General features: G+C 56.7%; 1 protein-coding gene across 1 annotated transcript in view; it reads left to right on the top strand.

Annotated features, from left to right (window-relative positions):
• The window catches only part of CELSR3 (cadherin EGF LAG seven-pass G-type receptor 3), a gene marked incomplete at its 5' end in the record, with an annotated part of 113,870 nt that overhangs the window by 69,025 nt on the left and 25,824 nt on the right, over positions 1 to 19,021 (top strand). Inside the window, 8 exons of the mRNA XM_019504606.1 lie at positions 877 to 884; positions 1,119 to 1,217; positions 3,373 to 3,443; positions 13,038 to 13,180; positions 15,589 to 15,753; positions 16,535 to 16,674; positions 17,036 to 17,146; positions 17,627 to 17,802. Coding sequence (XP_019360151.1) covers positions 877 to 884; positions 1,119 to 1,217; positions 3,373 to 3,443; positions 13,038 to 13,180; positions 15,589 to 15,753; positions 16,535 to 16,674; positions 17,036 to 17,146; positions 17,627 to 17,802 — 913 coding nt within the window. The remainder of the gene's footprint in view (positions 1 to 876; positions 885 to 1,118; positions 1,218 to 3,372; positions 3,444 to 13,037; positions 13,181 to 15,588; positions 15,754 to 16,534; positions 16,675 to 17,035; positions 17,147 to 17,626; positions 17,803 to 19,021) is intronic.

Here is a 19,021-nt window from a genome sequence, read left to right as displayed (position 1 = left end):
CTGGGGCTGGGGCTGGGGCTGGGGCCAGGGCCAGAGCCAGGGCCCTGGCCCCAACCCCAGCCCTGGAGCAGCTCCCCACCCAGCCACACACCCTGACAGCTGGTGCCAGTCTCCATGGAAGCCCTGGCCCGACAGTGTCATGGCCCTGCCACTCCTGGGGTCTCCATGAAAACTGGCCACAGCAACATGGGCAGAAGATGGTGGGAACTGGAGTCTACCATGGGCCCAATCGGATCTGTGGGCCAAGCTTTGCCTTCCCCTAGGCTACAGAGAAGCAGTGATGTCCCGTCTGATGTGTTGGGCTTGGAGGGGTGGTATAAAAGGAGGAGTGTGCCCAACACCTGAGCCCAGTACGTGTCCGCCTCATTTGCAAGCCCTTTCCCTGCACTGAGTTCCTTAGTCCATGCCCTGAGTTCCCTTAAATCCTCCTTAGAGCTGGGTGTCCTCCAGCTCTGTTTGCCTTGTCTCCAGTGGTTGGGCTGGATGGGAGGACTTGGCCTAGCCCATCTCCTCTTACATGCCACCTTCCCCCTCCCACACTTTGGGTCCTGGGCCCTGCCCTTAGAGAGGGAGATGGGCTCTTTCCCTTTCTGTTCCTGGTCCTTTCTGTTGCTGCACCTGTTTCAAGCAGTGCTGCTGTGTTCCTGTCCTCACAGTGCTGCCATGGGGCCATTTGAACCCATTTTTCTCCCCACTACACTCCCCTGCACACCCTACAGGACCCCAGCTGGATTCCTAGCACAACAGACCAGCACAATGGGGGAGGTCTAGAAGGCATCCTCATGCTTGTCTAGAAGGCATCCTTGGGCTCCTGTGGGCAGAGGATGTCCATCCCTGGCTATTGCTGCCATGCCCTGGCAGTGTTCTTCCTTTCAGGGTGTACAGTAAGGAACAAGCCTTTCAGATGTGTTGGGCACAGGTGCAGGCTGGAGGTAGAGCCCATCCGTTGTCTTATACCTGCCTGTCCTGGGCATTGGCACTGTTGCTGGTACCGATCAGTATGGGTTGTGTTTTCCACAGCCCCTGCCCTTGGGCTTAGACCAGCCAGGGAAGAGGGAGCAGGGAGCAGAGCCCCAGGGGCTTCTTGTGTTAATTTTTCTCTCCTTTCCCCCACACAGAGTCACGAGAAGTGAGGGCCATTCCTGAGGGGCCCAAGCTGCCTCAAGAGCAAAGGAAGAAGCAGGAGTGTTCGCCTGGCCGGACCCTTCCAGCAGACGGTCAGGGTCCCTGGGGGGGCAGGCGCCTGCAAGGAGAAAACTGACAGTGGTTGGAGGCCCGAAGGCACCCTGCCTTCCCCACCCATCATTGCTGGAGGACTCGTGGGCCGAGAGCCAGGCAGGTCACGCCAACGCCCCTGGAAGAAAGGGGTCTCAGGTACCTCTGGGCCAACTGAGGCTTCACCAGCCAATTGCCTGCCTTGACAGGGTGCCCCGGAGCAGGGAGCAGCACTACACCATGAGCAAAACCCCCTGCTGGTGCCACTCGTTAACATATCAGAAACAAACAGACCGAAATCTTCCTCTCTGAACCCTTTCTACACTGTGTGTGTGTGCGCGTGTGTGTGTCCTGGAGGTGGGGCGGGGGTGCGGAGGGTTTTATACATTTTGTATCTTTGTAATCAGAGAGAAGAGAAATTTCTATGGTTATTTTTACGGAATTTTCTGTTCCTGTTGCCGCGGTGCTGACAGCGACTGCAGCCAGGGTCTCGTGGGGCTGCGGCCTCCCCAGTGCAGGCTCTGGGCAGGGGGAGGCCAATGTGCCATGGAGCCCCCTCCCAGCAAGCTGTGTTCTTCAGGACTCTCCTGCATGGCATCCCATTCTTGGGGAAGTGTCAGTGCCAGGCAGGTGGGGAGAGGCAGCAGTGCCTCTGCTGGTGCCCCAGTCCTGACCCACAGCACTCCCTGCCCCCCTTGACCCTGCTAGTGCCCCTCCTTCCCGACGTGGTGTCCTCACAGTCACCCAGGCCAGAGCCCCAAGACATGCTGGTCCTGCACTCCACAAGCTGCAGGACAGCTGTGTGCGCCAGCCTTCCTCTGCAGCCCCCATCTGAGTCCAGAGCAGAGGCTGCCATGAAAGGGATGAGCTGGTGGAGCCCCCCAGGCCGTCAGTCTGAGCTGAGCTGTGTCACTCACCACCACTTAGTAACAGGGGCAGAGAAGAAAGAGCCAGTGTAGTGTCTGTTTAGCAAGAGGGAAGGCAGGGCTCATTGGGGACAGCTGCTGAGGCACTAAGGCCTGTATGGAGACTCTGCTTCACATCCTGGTCTTCCTAGACCTGTCATGCCCTCCCACCCTTCTGCCCCCCACCCCTCCAGTTCCCTCTGGCAGCACTGGTGATGGGAAAAGCCTCTTGGTTCCTGATCCAGCATCAAATATCAAGTGTTTGCCTCTCTCTGACTTGTATGTATAAGGGCAAGCCCCCTCCTGCCTGCAATCCTAGGAGCCTTGGGGCTGGCACCTGCCACAGAGAGGGGGGCAGAAGCCATGGAGAAGCTTGGGGGCTCAGTGGGTAGGTGGGGCTGTTTGTTGTAGAGCTAGCAGTCTTCCAAACTGCAGTCAAAGGACCGAGCACTGAAAGTGGCTTAGTTGGTACAGAAGCATGGGCTGGGGTCACTGGCAAAGCAGCCCCATGCCTCCCTCCCAGCACACATGTGAGCTAGTGCCTCCAGTGCCTCTTGCAGGAAAGAGTGCATTCCCATCTAGCACAGACCCCAGGCAAGAGTAAATGAGGACCCAGACCCAGGCCTCGACCCACATCCACACACACACATCCACCAACACTGCCCAGACGCAGCTCAGACAGGCCAGGATATCAGGAGAGAGGACAGGCACTATGAGCACAGTAGCAGTTTGAAATTCAAGCCACTCTGGATGCTCATTGCCCCTTCCTCCTCCAGTGGGGCTATACCTGGGGTTACCAGTGCTCCCTGCTGCTGCCTCGGAGTGTATTGAATCTCCTGTGAAAGTGCAGAGAGCTGCAAGCTAGCCAACTTCCCTGCCCCTCTTGTCACTTGTGTATTGCCCCGGAGGCAGAAGCACTACCTCCTGCTGCCCGCAGGGGTTGCTCCAGTCTGTGCCTGCCCCCACCCTCACTCAGGGGACTGTAGGCCCCTAGGAACCACACCGCAGCCTGCTTGGGTGTGGGAAGCAATGTGTTTACAGCCTTGACCCTGCCATGCTCTGGGCACAGCACCCAGGGGACCTGTGTCTCTTGCTACATGTGCTGCACACGCTCGCAGCGACGGTGCACGACTAGCTGCCTTATTCCCATGGAACCCTGCCGTTGAACTGTGCAGCGAGCGCATAATGTTTACACTAGGAAAGGTTTTCTGCTGACTGTCCGGGCAGGCTGGACTCCCCTGGTGCTCCCCAGGTGGAGCCTTTGACCTGCTGGTGGTGACGGAGAACATCCTATTCTCAGATACATTCCATAGTTTGCGGCTGGTGAGGGGGCCTCGTGACCTTCTGGCCTGCTGCTTGGTCAAAGCCTAAACATGGGAAGGCTCAGAAATGATTGACCAGCCCCAGCCAGAAGGGAGTGAGGTGTTTTGGCAGTGGAGAAAGCCTCAGAGACGGGCACATGGATACAGTGGCTGCCCAGCACCCTGCCTGTTTCCAGATTCAAAGTGCTTTCATGGCGGGCTCAAGCCAGGTGTGCAGCCAAAGGGCTCCATGCAAAAAAGAACCCTGTCCTCACCCAGAAGCACAGGCATGGCATGGGCAGACACCCCCACCTGTGCCTATGCCCCCGTTGCTCATCTTAGTGCCATGCTGCCTTCAGGGACAATAGTTTGTCTCCACTGTTTTTTCAGGCTGTATGTCCACAGGGCCTGGGTCTTCAGGTATGACACTGATCCCTGCATATGTCTATCTTTGGCTGATGGTTGTACCCATCTGACTTTGTGACCTGCTGGTATCAGACCTGTTGGTCACCGCTAAGATCTGTGCAGCAGCTTGGTTTCTGATTGGGTTTCCAGGGACACACGTTCTTCAGGAGGGATTGATTCATGTGGGTGCTGTCTGTTGGCTGGAGGGTTTGTTTCAGTGCAGGGGACTCTGCTTCTCAAGGCCATGTTGCCGTTGTGGGTGCAGGGAAACCTGTCCCCAAAGCATCTTGGGCTGGGTCCAGCTGATATGGGCAGATTGTTTCTGAAACCGTAACCATTAACTCTCAGAAGCCTGGTGCTTTGCAACCTGCTTCACGGAGCAGAGTACTCACTCCTCACCTTGGCAAGCTCTAAGTTTACCTGTGCCAGGCTTGGCATGATCACTGTGCTGCTGAGCAAATGCAACCCCTGGCTCTATCCCCTGCCAGCGCATGACTTGGGGGAAAGGCCTGGATCGCCCACCAGATGCTGTCCCTGCCCCCACCCACTGGTGACACCCTCCTGCTCCATCCCTGGGACTCTGGGTCCATGACAGAAATTCACCCAACTGCCAAATGCTTAGCTAGTGCCATGTGCCAAAAATGAGAGAGCAGTGAAGCTGTTAAGTCTGCCCTCAGTGGCATCGTGGGGAGGCTGCAAGCTACTGCCTCAGAGCTGGGAGTGGCCGGGGAAGGGGGATCCTCTGCCCTCCCAGCTCCTGGAGCGCCGTGGTTAGCTAATCATGCTGTGGATTGTAGTGCTGTGGCCTAGGCTCCGAAGAGCGTCCGTTTGGGGTTTGCTTTGTTTCCTCTCCTCTGCCTGGGCTGTGGGCAGGGAGCAGAGGCTCACAGACTCCTGCCTCGGCCCTGTAAAATTGTACCATGAAAGCGCCAGAATGGAAAATAAAAAACTCTATAAAACCACCCTGGGCTCCATGTGTCATCTGCTCTGGGGTCAGGTGGGGTTAGGCGTTGTCAACTGCAGCATGCCACACACTGGGCGGGAGGGAGGACTGTGGGCAAGGACTGGAGGGCATGTCCCTGGCTCTATGATATCCCTGCAGAGTAGATGGACATGGAGGGTTTGGGGTCTCATGTGTTACAGTGCATGGGACTCAATACCCCCTGTGGAGAGGAGAGAAGCCTGCGTTGCTGCTCTGAGCAATTGCCCCCTGATTTTCCAAAGGGGTGCTGATTCCTCCTGCACCAAAGAGGGCTGTGGGTGTGGTGTGGGGGGCAGCGTGGGCATGGGATTGTGCCATGGGTGTGAGTGGATGAGGCAGCCTGGGGGAGGGGCTGAGCAAACCTTGGGGTGTGTGACATGGGGAATGGGGCCCACTGCAAGCAGGGAGGTGTTCTGTGCTTGGAGGAATATTCACAGTCCACAGATGACACTGGAGTCTCCTCTGGCCATAGATACAATCCCTACCAGCCCTGTTTGAGCGTTGGTCCTCAGTCAGATCAATATTGACCTCTGGCTCTTGGCCAGCCAGCAGCTTCACTTTATTGGGGTGCTCTTGTTGGCTAAGCAGGGCCCCTGAATGTGGCACACATCCCCCACAGCTTGGGAGATGATTTCATGGCCTCTTGATGTCAAAGGGCTGGGAGGGAGCTTACGGCATTGGGCAGGTGGGGATAGACTTTTCTCCTTACAGAAAACTCCAGCACCTTGAACTGGCCAGCTCAGCCCCATCACAGCCAGATGATACCACCCTCAGGTTTGGGATGAGGGTTTGGGCACAGGGCCCATTTGTAGAGCTCGTTGTTCATTGTCCTGGTTCCTAGGGCTTGTGAAAGCACTGGCCAGGGCCACATCGAGTTAGGACAAGCACTGTACCAATGTGTCTCAGCCCTGCTTATCCTGGGACTGTACTCGTGGCGCTGCACAGGTCCTGAGGTGCTGACTTGCAGCCCAGGCCTCTGGAAGTGGTGGTGAGTGACCTAGGATAAAAGGCCCATCACGGGGAAAGGAGCTGCCATGGGTAACCACATTTCTGTTTATAGATTCATAGATTCATAGATTAAGGGTCGGAAGGGACCTAGTAGATCTTCTAGCCCGACCCCCCGCCAGGGCGGGAGAACAACAAAAACCCCAAAAAGAGAAATGGGACTCAAACGAGTCCAGCTAGGTGGGCATCCAGCCTCTTCTTAAAGACCCCCAGGGTAGGGGCCAGCACCACTTCCCTTGGAAGTTGGTTCCAGCTCCTAGCCGCCCTAACGGTGAAGTAGTTTTTGCGGATGTTCAATCTATACCTCCTCTCCAACAGCTTGTGCCCATTTCTCCTTGTTATGCCAGCGGGCGCTAGGGGAAACAGCGTCTCCCCCAAACCCCCTGGTCCCCCCTAGTGAGTCTATAGACAGTCACCAGGTCCCCCCTTAGCCTTCTCTTGTGGAGGCTGAATAGGTTCAGGTCCCGCAGTCTCTGGTTGCCTGGTTCTGAGTCACTACATCCTCGTGAACCAAGGAGGAAGGCAAATGGCTGCTCTCCCCACCTGGTCTCACCCCGGTGGCAAGTACAGTTGTGTTTGACCCTTTATGTTGGTTTTATTCTGCCACTTTTAGTGGGTCCAAAAGAATCTCCTTGGGAAATGATTGATCAAAGTGGCAGTGGAATCATGTTGTAATTAAACCACAGTTCACTGATAGCGGGAGCCCAGTCAGTACTTACAGGCCCCCCCTTCCCTGAGACCAATCTCCACACGATACTCTGCCTACACCCTCCGCTGGAACAGAGGATCCTGCCTCCAAGGGAAAGGAGAGCGAGCCCTGGACCCGAGAGTGAAGGTTGCTATCGATCGAAGAGCCAAGATGCCAAGAGCCAGAGGTCAGTATTGATCACCATGTGATTACAGCCCCTGGCTCCATCATCGCTGGAACAAGGGCTGCCATGCCCCACCCTGTCCTCAGCCACCCAAAGTCAGGCTGGCTGCGGGCGCAACTCCTCAGGGGTGACCCAAGCTGTTACCCCTGGGCCCAGTCTGTGCTTGTGTGAGGTGACTCAGGCCCTCTGGAAGTATTTGCTAGTTTTGGGGATTTCTAAACTCATTGCTGAGTTCTCATGGTTCTGTGCTCCCCCACAGGCCTCCTCATGCACCTCTGGCCTGCTCTACAGCTCCTGGACCCTTACACATTGCTCTGCTGGTGCTTCTTGATCCTGCCTCCAGCCCTTTACTTCTCTGGACCTGAAAAGCCTCCTCCATAAGCAAGCCTAGACTAGTGACCAGCTCCCTTTGAACAGGTTCCTCAGGGTGGAAGCCCCACCCTGCCTCTACCCCTTTGGCATGGGTCACTCAGCCATGTGCTCTGATGCTGGGCAGCCTCAGGCCTGTGGCTCTGGTCGCTGGGTGTGAAGACCAAGGCACCTGCTCTGGGGTTCTCCCTGAGGCTTACACAAGGAGCAACCCCACATGCAGAGCATGTCTCTTCTCTCTGTGTCAGACAGCATCTCCTCAGATAATGAGGACAGCAGAGATCTGGGAGAAGAGGTGGTGGGAGTATAGGGGCTAAAGAGGTCCAGTCTCATGGGTCTTTGGGGCTTGGATGGACGAGTGAAAGACAAAGTGAGAGGCCTGAGGAGAAGACCACAGAGGCCACGTGGGGAGCCTAGGAGGGAGGGCTTCTGAGCAAAGGCTGGGGGGAAGAGTAGGTGGATCCTGTTTCATCTTCAAAGCCACCAGTGGGGAGGAAGGCAGAGCCCAGGAGATGGAAGGTGAGAAGAGGAGGAAATAATGATAGTACTGGCAATAAGGGGAAGAAAGCAAGGAGGGGAAAGAGCAGGAAGGGGAGATAAGGAGGCCGTAAAGGGCACCGAGCTGTTATCAGCACACTCGGCAGGAGCCCCTTCTGTATCCTTATGGCACTCTTTTTCTCCAGTTCGGTGACAGATAAGGGAAGGAATGGCCAGTGCCGTGCACGGGAGGAGCCCTGGTCGTAGTGCCCAAGGCCCGTCCCTGTGAGCCCAGACAGCGAGGTGACCCCTCCTGGGCCAGGCACTGCCAGAGACTTGAGAACATGCCTGGCCCAGAGCAGGGAGTGCCCAGCTCCCAGCTGAGCGGAGGGAGGGGGTTGTTTTGTTTATAAAATATACATATATACAAATATCAGTCTCTTACCAAAACTCAAGTTTGCCACAGTTGGGCATGGCTGTCTGTGCAAGCATGGTTCGGCTCCATCCCTCCCCTGCCAGCAGCACCTCCCACCGTGTGGTTGCCTACTGCATCCTCACAGATACACTTGCACGGGGGATTAACAGGCAGCGTTGCCCTGATGATAAAGCCCCAAATCCCTCGCTGGGGCCTTCTTGTTCTAGGGGCTACCCCTGGCCTCTTAACTGCCCAAGGAAACATTCAAACCACTCGGGAAATGCCTGCTAAAGCCATGCCAGCCTCTGCCTCTCTACACACAGCCCAGACCCTGCCCAAGTAGCTGTGATTTGTGCTGTAAGAGAATAAAGTAGTGTCCTGCAGTGAACGATCCAAGTGCTGCGGCCCTGGCTGGAGGGGTGTGAGCTGGAGAAGAGGCTCTAGCTACTCTGAAGTGCTGTGGATGGATAGTCGAATCCCAGCTGTGGGTCTGCCGCCTTCTCCCTAGTGTGGCAGTGGAGCCTGCTGGGAACAGGGCTGGTACTCAGAGATGAGCCCCATTCCCTAAAACCTCATTGCCATACAGCATCCTTATACAGGGACCAAGGGGGACAGAGCTACCACGTCTAGCACAATAATGCCTGGGGAGAGAGCAGGGCCCCTTGTGGCTGTGGGGGGCTGGTCTCTGCACAGCCAGTGGTTTCTCTGATGAAACAGCTGTACTATGTGTGGCTGTCTCCATGTGTGCGGCATCAGCCGTTTGCTGTCAGGATGCTGGGTTGTCTGTCCCAGGCATGGCCAGCAGAGAGCTGTTAAGCCTTGCTATTGTGTAGCCTAGGGGTAGTGCCTTGGCTTCATGAGATGGCTGAAGCCCAGATGACCCAGTTCGACCAAGACTGTCTGTAGGGTGAGTGGAATTGCCCCAGAAGAACAAGGCAGCCAGGTGCTGGGAGAAGGATTTACAAGCACAAGTGCTCCCGGGCAGCTTTGGGCTGACAAGAGGGAAAGGGGGTGCTTTCCTGATGGGGGGGAGCTACAATTTTGCTATGGGCCCAGCCAGTGCCAAAGGAATTTGTCCTGGAGCATGCAGAGCCAGCCAGACACAGGCCGAGTGCTGTGGAGAAGAAAACGGCCCTTGACACAGCAAAGCATAAAAGGCTGAGACTGTGAAACGTTCCAGAGCCTTCGGGACCCCAAGGCAGGCAGGTGTGGGTAGGTATTTCCTTATGTGTGTCTGGATCCTTTGTGCCAGCTAAGTAAGGAGCAATATGTGTGTGTGTGTGTGCATGTATACAAGCATATATGTGTCCATGCATGTGTGCATGTATATGTGTTCATGTGTGTGCATCCACATGCACACGGGTAAATAAATGCCTGTACATGCTACATTTACCACTACACATGTCCCTGTTGAAGAGATCTGTGAGCCCAGAGGGCCTGCCAGGTTGGAGCTATGGAAAAGGATGCGTTTCAGCCTGCTCAGCCTCTGGCCTGTGGAGCTGTGTCATCCAGCATGTGGGGCGCCCCACAGATCTGAAAATTGGGTGTGGGGGTGGCAGTTAACTACCCTGGCTCCCCTGCTGCCAAATTTCCAAGCCCTGGGGGCCAGATTATGTGGCCCTATGCACAAGACTGGGGCCATGGGCACAATCTGGCATGGGGGCCCAGGCTAGTTCTTTGGGCCTAATTCAGTGTGCAGAGACAGCCCAACACTGGCTCAGTCCCTGTCCCTGTGCTAGGCTGGCCCCAAGTGCTGGACTGGGCCCACAGATCAGATCTGCCCTGTGGAGCGATCCCAGATTGGTCATCCAGCCCGAGGGGCCAAAAGGTTGGGCATCCCCAATTTAAGCTACTGGGGGAGATGGGGCCTTGAAGCTGGCAGGCATAGTGTGGGACAGCTAGGCTGCAAAGTCCCATTTCTGGGTGGAGGTAACAACCAGCCAGAGCAAGGGAAGCTTTACAAGCCTGTGGGCCATGTATGGTGGGAGCTGTACCCAGCAGCCAGTGGGTGGCACCTAGCCATGGTCTTGTGTGACTGAGTGCTTCCCCCCAGGAATAGCCCATGAAGGAGGGAAGCTCCAGCCCCCCAAGCCAGTCCAAGGAGAGCAGGCAGATCTGCTCTTGCTTTAGAGTAGAACTGGCATGGTTTGCCACATGATGTTTTCCTTGCTTGGGAAGGGGACCACTCCAGCTGCCACCCCAGAAGGGAAGAGTATGAGGGAGGATGGGTATGATGACCACGGAAGCATTCATGTCTTGGGAGCTTGCTGAGAACAGAGCCCATAGATATAATCAGAGGCACCACAGTGGTGCCAGGTGAGATGGGGCAGCTCCAAGCCTTGTGCCTGGACTGTGGGGTCATCTCATTCTGTTTCTGCTGCTAACCTTTCACTTGAGCATAGGCCACGTGCGTTGTGGGCAGGGATCCCGGGGGACCAGGTTCTGTGGGGCCCCGGGGCAGCCCCGAAAGCTCAGAGAATAGCTTTGGGCTGTTGCGTGATTCAGTGGGCCGAGGGCCGGCTGTGACTCAGGGGCACTAAAGTGCTTTCTGTGATACCAAATTCTCCCCTACCTCTTCTCACCCTGGGAGTGGGGAGGTGCGAGGGGAGTCATGGGCTCTGTGTGCTTGATTGGGAACTTTGGAACAAGATAAGGTCTAGACTCCTGCACAGCATGTGCCCCAAAGAATAGGCTGGTCCACAGGGCACAGCACGCCCTGTTCCAGCCGCGGCTCTGTAAACAGGCACCATTGCCAGTGGCTCTGTCCTAAGGCTCCACAGCCTCTGGAAGGCAGGAGCTGCAGACAGAAGTGCTGTGGCCCCTGCCAAACTTGCTGCGGCTGAGGTGGAGTTGCCTGTGACAGGTCCACAGTCCCACCTGGGCGCTGCGGAGGCTCTAGGACGGGGTGTGGGAGCTCCGGGGCCCTGGCACTGACAAAGCCTGAGGGAAGATGCCTTGGGGACTTGGGCAAAAGCAGGAGTGCAGTGGGGCAGCCTGCAGGGGCAGGGGCTGGCAGCTGGCTTAGGAAGGCTTTTCGAAGCCACCGTGGCATGGGGCCTGGCTGCCTCTGGGTGGTAGGGCTCTCAGAGAGGGACCTGAGGCTCCTGGCATGGTGAGAAGTACAGGGCTCTGGTGCCCCAAGTTGCTGGGCTGGGCCAGGCAGGCCTGAACAGACTGGGAGCCTGAAGGGCTCTTTCCACGGCCTCCTGCCCTACAGCATTTCCTGAGGGTGGGGCACCGGCTGGCCCCACCACACCCCTGCAGGCACGGCTCCCACTAGGGAAGGGTTAACTAGCAGGGCCGTGTGAAACGGCGCCGCTTGACTTGCGTTTCAACAGAACAGTGTTTCGTTTCAAATTTTGTTTTGATTCGAAACTGCTGTCCCGTTTGTTTCGCTGTTTTAACTGTTTCAATGTTTTGCCCATAGGCTGTAATGGGGAAGCTCAAAACATCCTATAACTTTGTTATTTCTTGCCTGATTTGGATGAAACTTTCAGGAATGGTAGCCCCTTCTGAGGCATGAAGCCTGCCAAGTTTCAAGAGGATAGTTGCATGGGGTTTCAGGGAAATTGCACCTCAAAGTCTTGAAAGCAATAAACTCATGTCGTGTATGTGTTAAGCCATGCAGGGCTTCTGGGTTCTGGGGCCCTGCACCTCTGGCTGCTGACTGGCAAAACTCGTGACATGGGTACTTGTGGGACTGACTGTCTGTCTTGGGGCACAGGGGGGTGAAAACTGCAGGCCTGCTAGGCTCTGCTGTGGCCACGAATCCTGCCAGCCATCAAGGAGATCGGTGCAGGGGGAGTCTGGGTCCTGGGGCCCTGCACCTCTAGGTGCTGACAGACAACACATGTGACATGGGTGGGTGACACTCTGTGTGTGTTAATGTGTGCCCTCACTCAAATGACACCAAGGCAGAAAGCAGGGCAGTTCAAACAATGTTGCCTTTTATGCAGTTTTTCCATCCCTCCCCCAGAGCACTGGGATAGGAAGGGACCTCAGGGAAGGGTCACAGTCACTGGGCAGCTACACAGTCAATAATGAGAGCACGCCTTCCCCCCTCCCTCTGCTTACTTTAATTTCTGCTTCCCTGAAGGCAAGCCCAGCTTGAGCTTCAAAACTCAAAATGTTTCGAAAATTTCGAAACGTTTCGACTTGCCTTGTTTCATTTTGAGGCTGTTTTGAAGCTCTGTTTCATTTCGATTTCGCTGTTTCAAGCTCAAAATGAGTCAAAACAGCGTCAAAACGAAACTGCTGGAAAAATTTCACACAGCCCTATTAACTAGGTTCCTCTGGTGCCAGGAGCAGCTGGCTCCCTGCCTACCCCAGGGGCACACAGGTGATGGCAGGTCTGTGGGCAGAAGTGCATAGGTGCAGGCTAAGCAGGTGGAGGGAGGCACTGAGCCAGGACAGCCAGCTGTACCCTCCCCTGTGCTCCCTGCCAGGGCTTGTGGCTGTGGCTATTCCTAGTCAGGACTGGCTTGGCTCTCCAGACCCATGGAGCTCAACCCTGTACCTTGGGGGTGTGCTGTGTGGCAGGCAGTCTGCTCCACTGTGTTGGGGCAGGGACAGGGTGAAGTCCCTACCACAGCATGGCCAGGCATTCGCACTTCTAGCTGCACTTGGGGAGCTGCTGTAAGCACTGGAGCCTTTCCCTGGGTTTGGAAATGGAGGAGCCTTGCACTCCTTCTGCCCTCTGAGTCTGTGGGGCAGCTGGTCATGGCCTCCACCCCTCCCCGCCTGAATGATGTCCCGTTGGGTCTGGTTTCTCCAAGGAAGAAGAGGAGGCAAGTCTCAGATGGGTGAGGACTCAAGGGGACAGGCAGGCCTGTGGTCTCCCTGCTAGGAATGCTCCTCCCTCCCCTGCAAGGCTTCACCCTTATGGCCTCCCTTGTCCCTCAGGAGCTCAGCTCCCCAGGGGTTTTCACCTGGCCTGTCAGAGGCTGCAAGATGGGGCCTGACAGAGGACAGGGCTGGGAGTAAGCAGTCCCCAGGTAGCAGGAAGCCCCTGGCCAGGGACTTGCCCGGTGACAGTTTGTACCTTTAAACCCCATGACTCAGGAGGTTGTGAAGCCAGAGCTGCCTTAGCAGGTGAGGGGGGGTGGCAGAAGGAGGGAGTGGTGTCTCAAAGATCACCGTCAAGTATTAATAGCGGGGAGGAGAGTGCACGCTTCACTAGAGGGCTGTCAGGCACACCCAGCCACCAGACCCCACAGCAGCTGTGCCTGCACCAGGTAAGAGCCGTCCTTGGTCCCCAGGGAGAGAGTATCTGCTGGAGGAAAGGAAGAGCTGTTGCCTGAGGAGGGGGCAGGGGGGACCCTTCGTACAGCAGGGCATTGGTGCAACCATCCCCACCATTAGCCCCGGGAGCAGCTCGAGCCGGCACCTGCTTTGATGCATTTTCAAAGGCTCTGAGTATTAATCATCCCAGGGTGATGCTCACGCCTAGGGCAGAGACCCCATCAGCATCCCTGGGGTGCCCCCTTGGATGTGAGGGGTGAGACAGCCCCTGGCACAGAGTGGATTGGTTTGTGGGGGAGCCTGGGACTGGGAGCAGCTGGTGGGGTGCATCCTCCTGGGAGATGCCTCAGCCCCAGTCTCTTGGAGCATCCCAGAGAGCGCTGTCCTGGGATCGTGTGACAAGGGCCTGGCCTGGGTGTTCTGTCTATGGATCACCCCCTGGCCAGAATCACAGGTGCGGTGTGCTGGGGTCAGGGCTGTGGTGGAGGGCGGCACAGCTAGCAGGCAACGTTTCCTTGAGGATCTACCCAGGACCTTGCCCCTGGACTCCACACCAGCATCCCAGGTGGCAGGTGGGAATCCAGCAGGGGAGCTCAACAGGATTTCCTGGGTTGGGGGCTCAAAGCTCTGGGTGTGGGCACTATGCTAGGGGGCCAGGCAGTGCTGGTGCCGGCCTCTTGCAGCATCTACAAGGCCTATGGGGAGAGGCACAGACTGAGCCCCTCCTGGGCATCTGTAGCTCAGTGGGGATGGGGCAAGGTGATTTCCTGCCCTGCCTGTTGCATGAGGCATTTCAGGGCAGCTAAAGGCAGGGAGAGAGTTTCAGGGCCATCCTCTGGCTCAGAACCTGTGAGATGGGCTCTGTCTTATGCCTGTGGAGAATGGGATGAGGCTGCCTGCCCATTGAGTTACCATCCCCTGCCTGCCACAGGTTTGAGTGGTGTGGTGGGTCCCTGCCCATGTCTGCAAGGTCTTGGAGTGGATGGCCGGTAACATCCCACACCATCTAGCTCTGGGCTCCCCAGTGACTCTGTCTATTGGTGGCAGCAGAGATGCAAGTGCCCTGTGGCCTCTCCAGGGTTGCATGTGGGAAGCCGGCCCTGCTGCTGTCCGGGCTTTGCCCGCTCTGGGCAGAAATTTGGGGGCTCAGGTTCAGAGCTGCCAACCCAGGCCTGTCTTTCATTCAGACATGGTGCCCCACGCTTGCTCAGGCTGAGGGGCACTGTTGGCATGTGTACAGGTGTGTGCCCACGCATGCACAGGTCTGTGGTGGCACATGTACAGGTGTGTGCAGGCACATGCACGTGTTCTGTGCCCGCCTACCTACTGTGTATCTGTGCCCACCTGCGGCGTGACTGAGGGCACTGATAGCCACCAACAGGCACCTGCTGGGAGTGGACGGCCAATGGCTCTTGCTGAGGGTGAAAATTCCTGGCCCTTCATGTGTGACAGGGCAAAGTCTGTACGGCTGTGCAGTGGGGCTCTGGGTGTCCAGAGGTGAAGAGACAGGCCCCTCTGAGCACTCACTGCCAGCCCTGCAGCCCACAGAGCCTGGCACAGGACTGCTCTAGCTCACAGAAGGGTGTGATAGACACCAAGCCTGTAGCGGCAGTGTGTGCCCCCTCCTGCCCCTATGCCAGCTCCATGGCTAGAGGCTGTGACGGGCTGAGGCAGGGCCTTCTGTTGGGCCCCCTGTGCAGCCAGAGGCAGCCCAGACTCCTGCGACTGCCCATGGGCAGAATTATACCCATGGCAGTCACATGCAGTCCCCGGAGCAGGGGACTGTCTTTCTTGGGGGATTGGACTGGGGCACTGAGTTGGCAGTGGAAAGAGCTCACTCTTGGCTGCAGCCCTGGTGCTACCTGAAGCCAACCCCTCTCCCACATACACACAACCCTGGCCTGGTCTGGGGCAGAAAAGAAGCCCAGATTCAGGCATTGAGACCAGAGGGTGCAGGGAGTGCCAGAGTCCTGGTGGCTTGTGTCCCTTGAGCACCAGCTGCAGGCCAGTCACAGCACCAGCACCTTCCTGCACAGCTAGGAGTGGGCTGGCCTGCACCAGTGGTTTGGCCTCCCACGTCCCCCACAGGCAGAACTCTGGGCTGGGCTGCCCCCTGCACTGCCCTTGTGCCTCTGGGTCCCCTGAGCTCCCCTTGCCCCAGAGCCTCCTTCAGCCTTGGCCTCTGAAGCTCCTTTTCCTCGAAGTGCTGCAGGCTCTCAAAAGCAACCTGCTGACTCTTCAGCAGCCTCAGCCTCCAGCCTTGGCTGGCACTGGAGGAGGCATTGCTATGGGCTCCCCTAAGCAAGACTACAATGGCATCAGATGCTGCACTGACAGGTACAGCCATTTCCAGTGGGGCATCTCATCATCAGCTCTGAGCCTCTCCTCTCTTCTCCTGAAGTTCAGACAGGAGCTTGAGTAGGTTCAGAGCCGTCACGATGGAGCAGATGGAGCTGCGGTGCCGCCCGGGGGGCTACAAGGGGCTGAGCGAGGCTGAGATAGAGGAGGTCGCACAGAGAACCCAGACTCCCCCATCCTCCATCCGCAGAAAGCTCCATAAGATGAGGTAGGAGGCAGTGTACCCCATTCCCCTGTTCTGGTGCTGGGCAGGGCTGAGGAGGGTGCAGTGACATGGCAGAAGGGGAGAATGGCAGGAGACGGGCCTGCCAAGTTGCTGATAGGGGCTTTATGACTAATGACTAATAACTAATATCAGTTATGAGAAAAACCTTTCCTCAGACCTTAGTGGCACAGGCTCCAAAGGTGAGGAGTAGAAGGAAGGTGGGGCAGGGTGTGGGCTGGGGGCTGTACTGGTCCCAGAGGCCCTGCAGCTGCCAGGGGACAGGGGCAGTACCCTTTCACCCTCATGTGCACTCCTTTGCCCACCTTCTGTCTAGTATGCTCCTGGCTTCTCCATTGCCTAGGGCACCTGCCCCCGGAGAGAGCGCTGTGGGCGCAACTCCTTGGCTGTCCCAGTGCCAGTTGGGCCCAAGTAGCTCCAAGGAGATGGGAGGCTGGAGACTGTGACCTACAAGGGCCTTTGTCACCAGCCCCCTTTGGCCTTTTTAGAGGCTTAGCTGGTTACAGGGTCTAGGGCAAGTGTGGGGTCTAGAACCCTTCAGATATTGGTGCTGGAGTAGGTGCTGAGGTCTCCAGGGACTTGGAGAGGCTTCTGAGGCTCCACAAGGGTTTCGCAGTTCCCAGGATCCTGCAGAAGGCAGCAGTCTGGGGACTCTAGAGCTCCTTCCAGAGGGTGGTAGCTGGGGTATCCTGGTATACCACAGAGGGGGGTGTTTGGGGTGGACTGGCAGAAATATCGCAGGTACCTTCCCCTCCTTCTCTTACAGATGTTCAGGTGCTGTTGTAAAGTCCTTGCTGTTCCGGGTCCTGCCCTTCCTGAAATGGCTGCCACGCTACCCGGTCAAGGACTGGCTCATTGGGGACATCACCTCGGGGTTCAGTGTGGGCATCATGCACCTGCCACAGGGTGAGTGTCACAGCCCCTTTGCTCAGAGCTCAGTGTTTGCTCAGCAGGATTGCTCTGGGGTGCAGCTTGGCACCCAGCTGGCAGGGAGGATGGTCTCTAGCTCTCTGGTACCTCCTGGTATCAAATCATCAATGTGTGTGTGTGTGTGTGTATATGTAATGTGACTGTACAAGGTGGATGGGAGCCTGTGAGGGCAGAGGGCTGAGCTGGGGGATGTCAGGGCACGGGGTCTGGGGCTCAGTGTGATAGGGCAGAGAGCAGGCCTGGGGGGCTTGTGGGGTGGGGGGCATGTGTGCATACTGGCTGAGCCCCAGCTGAGCCTGTCTTTGCCTAACTCTTCTGCTGCCTTTGCTGTGTCCAGGCCTGGCCTACGCGCTTCTGGCAGGGCTGCCTCCCGTCAACGGCCTCTACTCCTCCTTCTACCCTGTTTTCCTGTACTTCTTCTTCGGGACGTCTCGGCACAACTCTGTGGGTGAGCAGGGGGTCCAGGCTGGAAGTTGTGGGGTCCAGAATTGCCAAGGAGACCACTTATCAGGAACAGGCATGGGGGGGAGCACCAAGAGGCACCCAAGCCTCCTCCCCCCATCCTGCGGAGACTGTACTGGGCTACCCCGCTAGCCTGTAGCTACTCAACTGGCTGGAGTCTCCGGGGTTCTGGAGGTCACTGCCTGCCCGCTCGGCAGATGTGGGTCTTCCAGGCCACCAGTGCCCCATGGGCAAACTTCTCACTTCTCAGATGAGTTCTCCAAGGACTCCGATGAGTCTGATACTGGTGAATAAGCAGCTGCATTGCTGTACTAGTTGCTGGACGGAGCCCCCCTGCTGTGTCTGAGACCTGGCTCCTCGCATGAGAGAGTCCTGAGTGGGCAGGACTGAGCTGCGCATGATCTGCTAGGGGATCCATGTGGCCACAGTTCCTGTGTCCTTACCCTGTACCTCCCCGCCCCTGCAGGCCCCTTTGCTGTCATTTCTGTCATGATCGGCAGTGTGACAGACTTGATGGTGCCCAGTGATGACTTCATGGAACCAGTCAATGGCACCAACAACACTATCCTTAATGAGGCCAGGAGGGATGCTGCCAGGGTGGAGCTGGTGGCTGCACTCACCATCCTGGTGGGCATCTTCCAGGTGAGCAGGTCCTGCAAGCCAGAGCAGGGAGGAGCCTGGGATCTGGCTGGTACTACACCCAGAGCCCTGATGGGGGGTGGTGATACTAGTACATGGTTTGATGCTGGTACATGGTCCCTGTGCCATCCAGTCCCTGTGCCATCCAGTCCCTGCTCTCCCCACACCCATCCCTGTAGTCCCCAAAGCATCCATGGGCTGTGGGGTTGCGGCAACTCCATTCACTGCACAGATCAGTCTCCAGCTTCCTCTTCTGGATCTCAGCTGCTTCATTTCCCCTACAGACTGGGCAAGGGGCAGAGGCAAAGCAAATTCTTCCTCCATCCCAAGGACTAAGACCCACCCTGCTGTTCCCACCCTGGCTTCCACTGACTGACCTGTCTCCTGGTCTCCAGGAAGAGACATCCTTCAGTGGCAGATACCACTCAGACAGACTGTTAGGCCAGAGGGGACCCTTGGGTTCATCTACTCTGACCTGCATTACACAGGACTTCCCTGAAAGAGCACCTGCTTGGACACAGGGAGAGTGTTTAGAAACATATCCACCCCGATTTAAAAATTGACAGTGAAACCTCAGAGAATCTTTCATTACTTGCCCTGATGAAAATGCGCGCCTCATTGCTAATCTGAACTTGTCAAACCTCAATTTCCAGCTGTTGCATCTTGTTATACTTTGGTCTGGCAGATGGCAGATGGCAGAGCCTGTTATCAGTGTTTGTTCCCATGTAGGTCTTTGGTGGCTGTGATAGATGTTTATTACTTTCCTGTCAGGTCTGATTACTCTTTACTTTGGTAAGCTAAGAAGAGATTGCTCCTGGAGTCTCTCCCTGCAAGGCCTGTTGTCCAGTCCTTTAATCATGTCAGGGTTCATCTCTGAACCCTCTCCAATTTTTCAACACCCTTCATGGATTGTAGACCTGAGACCTCCTGGGAACAGCTGTCCCCCAGCCCATGAGAGAGATAATATAACCTCCTGACTCCTTCTTGGGTGTCCCTGTTTATATGTCCAAGGATCGCATTATCCCTTATGGCTACAGCACTGCAGTGGGAGCTCATGCTTAGGTGATGGTCCTCCATGACTCCTTCAGAGTCACTGCTCCTCAGAGTAGAGTCCCACATCCTTCAAAGCTGGTACAGGACCTTACATTTGGCTCTACTGAAACACACAGTTTTGTTGGCATCCAGCTTGTCAAGCAATCCAGATCTTTTTGTAGCAGTGCCC

Source organism: Gavialis gangeticus, unplaced genomic scaffold (genome assembly GCF_001723915.1).
Source record: "Gavialis gangeticus isolate Ggan-Ray unplaced genomic scaffold, GavGan_comp1, whole genome shotgun sequence".
Classification (NCBI taxonomy): Eukaryota; Metazoa; Chordata; order Crocodylia; family Gavialidae; genus Gavialis; species Gavialis gangeticus.
The sequence above is the reverse complement of the archived record's forward strand: the minus strand, read 5'-3'. Positions and strand labels throughout refer to the sequence as shown.